A 10,616-nucleotide genomic window follows, 5' to 3' on the forward strand; every position below is an offset into this window, starting at 1 on the left:
TATAGATGCTATAACCCTTCTACTCATAAGTTTACAGTGAGCAGAGATGTTGTTTTTGATGAGATGAGTAGTTGGTATAAGCCAGTAAATGTGATTGATGATGTAGATGCACAAAATGGTAATGCTACACAAAATTCGTAATCACAAAATATTAATGGATGTGTAGTGTCCTCTAGCAGTGGTTCACATACTTCACCATGGATAGTCCGATTGAGATCACGAGAATCTCCTCAAAGCAATGCAAATAGTGGTATGCAAGTATCACAAAAGGGAAAAGAGAAAGTAGATCAGCCCATGGTTGATGTGAATGCAGGTCACTCTTATGTGTATGGTGAATCTAGTGGCTCATCCAGAATAGAGCCTTGATGATGAGTTGGGTATTCCTTCTGTTGTTACATCTAGAGTAAGGAAGACAAGGGATGTTTTGAGAGCACCTGGTAGTGAGCCTATTTCGCACAGGTCTACCAGAGTTAAGTATCCTGTGGATAGGCTGAAATATGATGGATTTATAGCCATTCACTATGCCTATATGGTCAAAGTGATACACAAACCAAAACCCACTTCTTTTGAGAAAACCATGGATGAAGAAATGGATGCCTCGGAAGCAAATGCTACATGGGAATCGGTGCCTTTGCCTAAAGACAAGAATGTAATTGGCTGTAAGTGGGTTTATGTAGGCTAGCAAGTGCGATCAACAGAAGAGGTTTTATAATTTCAGGGATTTACAAAAAGTATACATGCATAAGGGGTTTTTTAAATAAAAAGGAAAAAAAATGCATACATAAAGGATACTTTAATCATCTCAAAATTTATAGAAGGGGTATATATAGGTTATAAAAATCCATATGTAAGGGGTATTTTTAATACAGGCCATGATCGCAGGTGCTATATGGGGTTTTTACAAAGTGCCCCCCTTGGGAAACTTTCAACTGGCATGATGTCTGCCCTCCAGTAATACATGTTAGTAAATTTGGATATACCATTGCCCTCAAGCAAGTGGAATATGGCACGAATTGCTTGAAAATACAAATAGACCAAAGGACACACTATCGGGTTCGATGATGTATATTATGCAATGAAATGACATATGATATGCTTATAAGCCATATAGCAAGAAATTGCATGGAAAAAGAACGAATACAAAATTGTAAATAATGTTGGATTTATTAAAAGATATTTGCACATGCAATAATTACACATTTTCAAATTTTCTATTCTAAGATGAATCTAGATACCAATATTAACAACTATTAATGTTTTAAGTCCACCATGCACTAGTCCCATTAGTTTGGCTTTCAATTTTTCAATTGGTTTTGGTTATGGAGCATGCCCTCGAATGGTAGTGCATAATTTTAGCACAACATTGAAGGTCCCTTAAAACAAATCTAAGGTTTTTATTTAGGTGTGTCCTGTGATTTTAGAGAAGCTCACGTACTGTACATTTGAATGATTGCTTCATTGCATGTATGTGTAGAACAAAGTTTTAATGTTTTTGAATTAATTGTTATATCCGATACTTTTGAGGATGCAAGCTTCATGTGTGTAAAATTAGCACTTGTAATGCTTCAATGTCTCATTCCAAATCTTTATTCCATATGGTTCTGGTCTCATATTTAAAATTGGAATGTGTGTTACATTTTCAAGATAAATTTTATCAAATTTTGTTGAGCAATGCATAAGTTTTGGGTTAAGCATGATACCTATATGAAAAAAATGCCCTGAACCTCACTAAAAATGGCTACACCCAAGAAAACATTGACCCTCCAAGGTCAATGTATCCAATCAAAGGCCAATGTGCTCCCGTATTGTTTAGCTTCTTAGTCTAGACTAAGGTGTTGCATACTCCTAACCCAAGTGGCCCTTTTGAGTCTAAAACTCCCCTAATGGATGATTTAATTTGGCATTTATTTAGTGCAGGTGTTCACAATCATATTTACTCCCCAACGGTGGGCAAGAGATGTGTGGCTAGATAGAACCAATTCCATGATATGATTTGCATTTTATCTTATTTTTTCATTAGGTCACCCCCTACTACATGACCTAGATAGCGACCAAATAACAAAAGGGGTTAAACACTTTGGAATTTTGGCCGGTTTAAAGGCAATGTGCACAAGGTACAAGACAAAATTGACAAGTAGGTAGCTTAGTTTGAGAGAACACTTGCATAGTCAAATACTAATTGGGCATGACATGATGGGTTGGCATTTCACACTAATGTCATTGCATAGGTTTAGAACCTGAATGATGGATAAAATGATCAAATGAAGAAAAAGATGATGTTTGGAGAGTGCCACCAATGGCAAAATATCATTTGCATTTTGTTTTATGTTTTCATTATGTCTTTCTTCTATTCCTAGTCTGCACCAGACAAGAATTTCATCTAGAGTAACACACACATGGTATTATATGCCATGCACACATCCTAGTACCACAAGGAGATACTACCCTTCCAAATTTGGCCACTTTATAGGCAGTGTGGACAAAGCCACAAGAAAGATGAACCCAACAAGCTAGTAGCCTAGTTGAATGGAGAGAACAACTCCATAAGGATACCAACTCTCCAAACTTCAGCCACCATGACAAAATGTGGATAGGCCAGCTTGGCCCTAATAGAGAGAACACCTTGCGAAGCTATTACTAACTAGGCATCACTTGAGGAATTGGTATTGTGCATTGTGCTTGTTGCAACATTTAGAAGAAGAGGGTGGATGAGAGTTACGTGGATTGATTAAGTAAAGTCACTAAGGACTTTTTTGCTCATTAGACCATTGCGAAAATATGATTTGCATTATTTTCAATTTTTTTCATTGGGTCTTTATTCAATTCATAGTGGCCACATGCGAATTCCGCCCAAGGAGATAAACACCCTATTGTATGCCACCTAAGCATGGCCACAGGGAGGTACTACGCTTTCAAATTCTGACCATGTGTGGAAACGCCATGAAATGAACCTTAATGAACCCAACAAGCTAATACCTAGTTGTAGTTCACATTAATGATCTTGTCGAAGGCCTATTAAGAAGACACTGGATGAGAGGTTAAAGTGCCAAAATATCATTTGCATTATGCACAAGTGTTAATTATTAGGCATCTTGCAAGGGATTGTCATTAGCCAGTGACATGGCAAGTAGGATCGAGAAGAAGAAGTGTTAATTATTAGGCATCTTGCAAGGGATTGTCATTAGCCAGCGACATGGCAAGTAGGATCGAGAAGAAGATGGATACGACATTGGTAGGTAGCCCTCCTACTTCATCTTTCTTGGTCATGAAATCATGAATGGAACGACCATATAACCCTCCATTTGTTGTGAGACCCAAGTTTGATTCCCTTTTCTCCAAAAGAGTAATCTGGATAGTCAACCTATGACCTCATTCCTGTAGTATTCACGCATGTTCGGACAAAGGGAGAGTCAATGGGGATTGAACATGAAATTCATGTTCGTCGGCTACCCACGCTGTGGACAACCCAAAAAAATGAAAGCATGAGGGCCTAGAAGCTGGTTGTGAATAATGTAGAATACGGCCCGTGCGAGGGACGTCACTGAGTCCTGACGCTGGTCCTTAGGCCAAGCTGTATATTCGTATTCTATACAGTCCTGGTGAGTCGTCTGCAAAGCTGCCAGAAGTTGTAAGCTCCTCACCGACCTCATCTTGGCCTCTCACCCCGTTTGCAGCTGGCCAGCCCGCTCAGTTCATCGCAGATATGACCATGCTGACTGTGAATGCCACCGTTGTGATCCTCAAGGAGAGTTTGGTAGACCTTGGTATTCATGTGCTTTACAATTTCATGGGCAGTAAGATTAAGCTGCATCTCGTCAGTCTCGACATCGATCCAGGCAAGTTTGTGCATGGCGTCTCGGATGTTGTAAATTAAAATATAGAGATACTCTTTATCTGGAAAGCATAGGTTACTGCTCACCTTATCAATTGTTTGAAGACGTGGAACGAATTGTGTGCAGAGACACAAGAGGGCAAGCGCAGCGCAGAAACGGATTTGAAGATCTGGGGCTCGGATGGAAAGTCCCATCCTCATCCAAGCGATGACTTATACTCTTTTCTCGCCGTCACGTTCTCTATACCTACAGATTTCGGCAGACCCGGAGCCATCCTCGTGCTAAGCGAAGACTCCAACGAGTTTTTTCTTAAATCGATCACCCTGGATCTGCCTGACGGCCAGGAAATATATTTTGCCTGCAATTCCTGGATAAACATCGCCAAGGCATACGAGGGGCCTCGCATATTCTTTGTCAACGAGGTTCACATCCCCAATGGTTTTGTTAAACGTTCCTTGTAGCTGAGGCCCAAGCTGATGCGTAAATTTCTCCGGGGTTGCAGCTTTTGTTTACTTTGGAGGTTACTTGCAGGCTTATCTTCCAAATCAGACACCGCTGGCGCTAGTAAAACTGCGACGCGATGAGCTTGTGAACTTGCGGGGAGATGGTAAGGGTGAAAGGCATAGTAGCGAGCGAATCTACGATTACGATGTTTACAACGACCTGGGAAATCCAGACAACGGAGAGGAGGCTGCGAGACCTGTGCTCGGCGGGTCTAAGGAGCTTCCATATCCTAGAAGATGTCGGAGTGGACGCAAACCCACAAACTCAGGTATGCACATTGAACGAATATTTAATGGCAGAAGCCCATGTAACTGTTGACGAAACTGTGTGCGCTTGTGCAGATCCTAACTCAGAGCGGCAGGGTTCCTTATATGTACCCCGAGACGAGCAATTCAGCCCTATGAAGTACCAGCAATTCATAGCTGCTGGCATTAGATGCTTCAGACATGAGATTTCTACCATGATCCGGAATCTGTTGAGCCAGGCGAGTCATTTCAGCTTATTGGATGAGATTCATGACCTCTATGTGGGATCCTTAAAGGAAGTGCGTCGAGAATTAGCAAACGCATGTGGGAACCCTGAAGATGGAACACTCATGGACTATCCACCACCCGCAGTAGTTCAAGGTAACAGCATGGTATCCGTTGTTCAGTGCATTCAAAAGCATCCTTGAGTCCCGATCCGGGGAAGACTGCTCAAATTGATCTATAAACTGTTGTGCTTGCAGCTGATAGAGAAGCCTGGAGGACCGACGAAGAGTTTGCACGTCAAAGGCTTGCTGGAATGAATCCGCTTGTGATTTCGAGACTGACGGTAATGTTGGAATATAATCCTTGTAGTTTAATACATTAAACAATACAAACAGTTGACAGACCGACCCGAATTTTGACGACCGGCTCTCCATATGCTTCGGTCAGGTGTTCCCGCCTGTGAGCAAACTGGATCCTGAGGTCTATGGGCCATCTACATCGTCTCTTACAAAAGAGCATCTGGAAAACAACCTAGATGGCCTGACGGTAGAGGAGGTATCGTGGTCGCATACTTGGATTGATGAAAATTCAAAGCTACTGTTCACTTCGACCATCTACTCACTTTTGAAGATGTGAACACACAGGCACTGCAGGAGAAGAGGCTTTATCTTCTCGATTACCATGATACTTATCTGCCATTCGTCGAGAAGATCAACGCTTTGAAGGCGAAAACGTACGCTTCTCGCACAATATTCTTTCTAAGCAAAGTCGGTATTCTGAAACCCGTTGCCATAGAGCTCAGTCTACCTCCCAAGTGCAAAGGTGAAAAGTGTGAGACCAGAATTTTCAGGGCACCTCCTCCTGGCGTAATAGACTGGCTCTGGCGGTTGGCCAAAACCCATGTGGTCGTTGAAGACGTGGGATATCACGAGCTCTGTAGTCATTGGTAGTATCCTTCGTCTTTATCAAAGCTACTCGCGGCAGAAGTAGTGGCTCATATGTTTCTCATGAAGCTGGATTTTGATTGATGAAGTTTGTTTGTTTGTTGTATTACTACATGGAGTGGCTCATATGTTTCTCATGAAGGTGGATTTTGACTAATGAAGTTTGTTTGTTTGTTGTATTACTACATGGAGTAGGTTGCGAGCCCATGCTGCCATCGAGCCCTTCATCATAGCAACACACAGACAGCTGAGCGTCCTGCATCCTGTGCACGTATTACTGTCTCCTCACTTCAAGGATACAATGCACATCAACGCTTTGGCGAGGGCGAGTTTGATCGCTGCTGGAGGCTACATCGAAAAAACTTTCACTCCACGCAGATATTGCATGGAAATGTCATCAGTGCTGTACAAGAATTGGCGCTTCGATGAAGAATCTCTCCCTCGAGACTTGATCAAGAGGTCGTATCCTTGTGGCATACCTTCTCTAATGTTCCGAGACAGAGGGTCTAGTGATTTTAGTGTGGTGAGATCTGGCGGCTTCTGTGGTGATATTTTGATATCTTGATACAAGACTGAGGGAGATCTAGAGATTTTAGTGTGATCACTTCTCTAATCATCAACAGTTTTAGTTAAAGAATTTGTTCTAGTGACTTTCATCAGATTATCCATTGAGTACTTGTGATTTTCATGAGATACGCGTTTGATCAACAATATTTGGCATCTTAAGTTTTAAGAGATCGACACTGACGCAGTCGCGATGATTGTAGGGGAATGGCCGAGAGAGATGAGAAGGAACCGCACGGTTTGAAGCTGAACATCTCGGACTATCCATATGCAGTGGACGGGCTAGATCTATGGTGGGCAATAGAGTCCTGGGTGAAAGACTATGTGGGCATCTACTACAACGATGACACGGCTATAAAATCAGATGAGGAGCTCCAAAATTGGTGGAAAGAGATCAAGGAAGTTGGGCATGGAGATCACAAGGATGCAAGTTGGTGGGTGGCCATGGACAAAGTGGAAGAATTGGAAGAAGTACTATCAACAGTGATATGGTTAGCCTCAGGACATCACGCAGCTGTAAACTTTGGGCAATACGCTTATGCAGGTTTCATGCCAAATGCTCCAACTATTAGCCATAAACTCATTCCAGAGATAGGAAGCCAAGAGTATATGGAGATGTCCAAAGATCCAGAGAAATATTTTATGACCTGTTTGGCAACCAAAGGGGAGGCTATCTTAATAATGGCAGTAGGGGAGGTATTGTCTCAACACTTGGCGGGTGAGGAGTACATAGGGCAGAGAGAAGACCCCAAGTGGACTAGCAATGAGAAGGTGTTGGCTGCTTTTCAGGACTTTGGGAGGAAGGTAGAAATGGCTGAGGCTAAGATGGTGGCAAGAAATGAGGTGCAGGACTCCCTCAAGCTTGCCCACCGTGTTGGTCCCGCTTTAGTACCCTATACCCTCCTCTGTCCCTCCTCTAGTCAGGGCCACACACTTAGAGGTGTCCCCAACAGTATCTCCATCTGACACCATGGTTTGTGTTTTTTCATGCTTTTTTTGAATATGGATATAGATATGTTTGTCCTATGTGATCAAGGGAAACACTTTTAAATATGTAAATGTAACACACGGGTTTTTCAATAGTAAACACTTACTAAATTTTATAAAATATACTTTTGGAAGAGGGGCTCTTAATTGGGTAAGTCTATAAGCTTATATTTAAAAAGGGAATTTTTATAGCATTAACTTTTATAAAGCTATGAGACTATGATTTTGGGCATATCTTATGCATATCACTTTGGTTGCAATTGGAGCCATGTTTGCTTATTTGTGGTTTGCATTGGGTCGTAGTGGTTACTTTAGAGGTCATTTGGATGCATTGTGGTCCTTGTTGGATGTGTTGGTATGCCTAGATTGCCCTATGAGATGCTCTATTTTAATGAACACTTTGCACATGGATGCTATTCTATATTGAGGGATAGCTTTGACACATTGTAGTTGATGTACTGATAATGCTATGGTATCTTGGATGAGATATTATTGATGCATATGGTCATGGATGGTCTTTATCCTTAAGGCATTTGGCACTTATTGACATTTGGATTTTCATTACAGTTGGCAATTTCTTTTGGGCTAGATTTGCTCATATGGATGCATATTATATGCACATGATTCGGTTGCATTTTAATGCTTTGAGCTTTGAGCTATTACTCTTGGGATAGGGACATTGGTATTTTGCAATACCTCTAATTTGAAACCACCCAAGGTTAACATGTCAACCTCTCCTTGTGTTATGTTGGTCCGTGTATCAATGGGCCACATAACTAGAAGTGTGGGGATTAGAGAGATATTGATATCCACTCTCCAAGTGTGTGTTTATGTAGCAAAACCACATCATCTATGTTTGTGTAGCAAAACCACATCATCTGGGCTATTGGGCCATGATTAGGATGTTTTCTCAAGGAAAAGAAGTATGGTGAAACAATCCCTTCCTAGAATCACAAAGTGGTTGGTTGCACTTGCCATTACGTGAGGTCCGCCCAAGACATTTCACACAGCTTCCCACATTTGTTCTTCTAATGGCCCAAATTGTTTGGTTCGCAACTCTCTCCACCACACATTACCTATCTTGCACAATAGATGTATTATTGCGATTCTCATCATTGATAGTGGTGCTAGCATGAGGTGTACTCACATTGTTAGGTGTAGTCACATTGACTCCCCTTGGAGGCTTGCATAATTTTGATCCATTGTTTTATAATTGTATTCAAAGAGATGGTTGCTTTCTTCATCAAAGTCAATGATAGTCTCATCCTTATTCTTTGTCGGACAATCTCCCTATCACCCTCCAAATTGGTTCTCTTATGATACATAGGGCTTCCAGCAACATGGTTCTTCACTATGCATATCACTTTAGATATAGCTTGTTTGATTTTGATGATGAGGATCTGTTTACTAAATTTTGCAAACTAGGGCCATGAGCTATTTGCTTTCCCCTTTTAAAGGCATGCATCTTAGCACTTTGAAGTACACCATTTGCCAAGTCAGTAATAGTAGCAATGATATAGGCTAATCTTTCCCTTGAATCCTTTAGCTACAAGCCAACTTCCATTCTTGCTCTCTAAAAGATCTCCACGAGGAGTGTTGGCTAAATTTTTGCTATTTATAATCTATGCAAAAAAAGAAAAGGTAATGAGGATGAGAAGGTTTCTCAAACGATTCAATGCATCAAGTTAAATCAATGTTCCAAATAGGAAAATTGGACATTCTACACACATGTATTCACCCCAATGCGTCATTCTTACAATCCACCAACTTAGCTAGCTATCCAAGTATGGAATTTTAGACTTCTTGACCTTCCTTGTCTTCCACCATTATTGGATATCCATTTATATCTCTTGGGCCTCGTCTCTTGTCCTTGGAGTTCTCCAAGAATCACATAAGTCTTTGTACTCTCTGTGGTACTCTTTTTGTGCTATGCAATAGTGTGGTGGTGGAGGCTTTGCTGCCAATGAACCAAACATGATCTCTCATGTCCAACCATAATATTATCAAAACCTCTATTAAATACATGGCAAACTTATCTTCAATTGGATTGAGCCTCATTTGCCATGAAACCAAAAAGACTTGCCTTCACATGCGTGGAGCACAAGATGAGGCTCATTCAACATCTCCCAAAAGATTATATGTGCATCTTTATCTTCCTCTTTCGTCTCACATGTTGCTATTGTTAGCAATTCCTGCAAGTTGGTCATGGAAAAGTTTCATGATTAGGAAGCACAAATTAATTGTTGAGCATATCCAAATAGTAAGTTAGGATTATATATACATGGCAAGCAAGTTCTGAACATTTCTAAATGCATAGTAGACCTAGGATCATATACATGGCATGCTAGTGTTGTCCATCCAAGTATCCACTTTGGATGGTCAAACATGACCCAAGAATTTTTAAGATCTTTGTTTCCATCACAATTCATTTGCCTTACAAGGTTTACACCTAAAGTAGGTCCTTTTGTAGACATCTTGAATATGAAGCAACATTCTTCCTCAAATCCTTGCCTAGAAAAATGACTGCAATGGAAGAATTCATACATGGAGTTTTTCTTTAGCTCCAAATTGCTATCAAGGACCACACCTCTAGTCAATGCCCTTTTCCTTGCACTTCCCAGCATTCTTTGCAAGGTATTATACATTGAAAATTTAGCTCACATTGAAACTTCAAAGCATGTCACCTCTAAACTTCAAAATCAAAATCAATAGATGAACATAATGAAAGTTCCACCTTTTCGTTTGCATCGGTGGACAAAGTTCCTCGAAGAAGCGTCCGAACTCCACCTCTCCAAGGATATATTTCTCCTTTCGATCATCTTTAATCATCATCCGATCAATGAGGTCTTTTGCAATTGTCATTTGAACCTTTCAAGAAGTGTCTGAACTCCACGTCTCTAAGGATATATTTCTCCTTTCGACCATCTTTAATCATCATCTGATCAATGAGGTCTTTTGCAACGGTCATCTGAACCTTTCATGGACTTTCATTTCTATATACCCTGATCACATCATTCTCCACTAGAGCTCTCACCTTTTCGATACTATTTCTTGATGTGCCAACTTGACCATCATGCAAGTGTGTTCCCACATGAATCATAATCCTTGACAATAACCAAGCCTTTGGCAATATTTAGTATACAACATACAAACATGCTCCAATGCACATAACATATTTCTTGCAAAAATGACATGTGAGCATACAACCTTTTGCAATGGCCAAATAGCCAAAATGCATAAATATGCGACAACTTTCCCTCTAAGAAACCCTTTCTACAATGCCCTTACCACCATTGATAAGGGGAACATGAATG

General features: G+C 40.9%; 2 protein-coding genes across 2 annotated transcripts in view; both read left to right on the forward strand.

Moving 5' to 3' along the window:
- LOC147905897 (linoleate 9S-lipoxygenase-like) overlaps positions 1–7,369 on the forward strand; it is a 64,705-nt gene extending 57,336 nt beyond the window's left edge. The window contains exon 10 of the mRNA XM_087375368.1: positions 7,352–7,369. The gene's annotated coding sequence lies outside the window, so the exon portion shown is untranslated. The remainder of the gene's footprint in view (positions 1–7,351) is intronic.
- LOC147905898 (linoleate 9S-lipoxygenase-like) lies at positions 3,583–7,384 on the forward strand. The gene is made up of 10 exons (XM_087375367.1): positions 3,583–3,599; positions 3,675–3,836; positions 3,960–4,255; positions 4,365–4,605; positions 4,679–4,963; positions 5,065–5,150; positions 5,255–5,362; positions 5,452–5,753; positions 5,947–6,210; positions 6,519–7,384. Exons 2-10 carry the CDS (start codon positions 3,704–3,706, stop codon positions 7,279–7,281), a joined length of 2,478 nt encoding a protein of 825 aa, XP_087231493.1. The 5' UTR covers positions 3,583–3,599; positions 3,675–3,703; the 3' UTR covers positions 7,282–7,384.
- The last annotated feature ends 3,232 nt before the right edge of the window (positions 7,385–10,616 follow it).

The sequence above is a fragment of the Dipteris shenzhenensis genome, chromosome 1 (assembly GCF_047967505.1).
Source record: "Dipteris shenzhenensis isolate YYH24624 ecotype China chromosome 1, Dip_SZ_1.0, whole genome shotgun sequence".
Taxonomy (NCBI): domain Eukaryota; kingdom Viridiplantae; phylum Streptophyta; class Polypodiopsida; order Gleicheniales; family Dipteridaceae; genus Dipteris; species Dipteris shenzhenensis.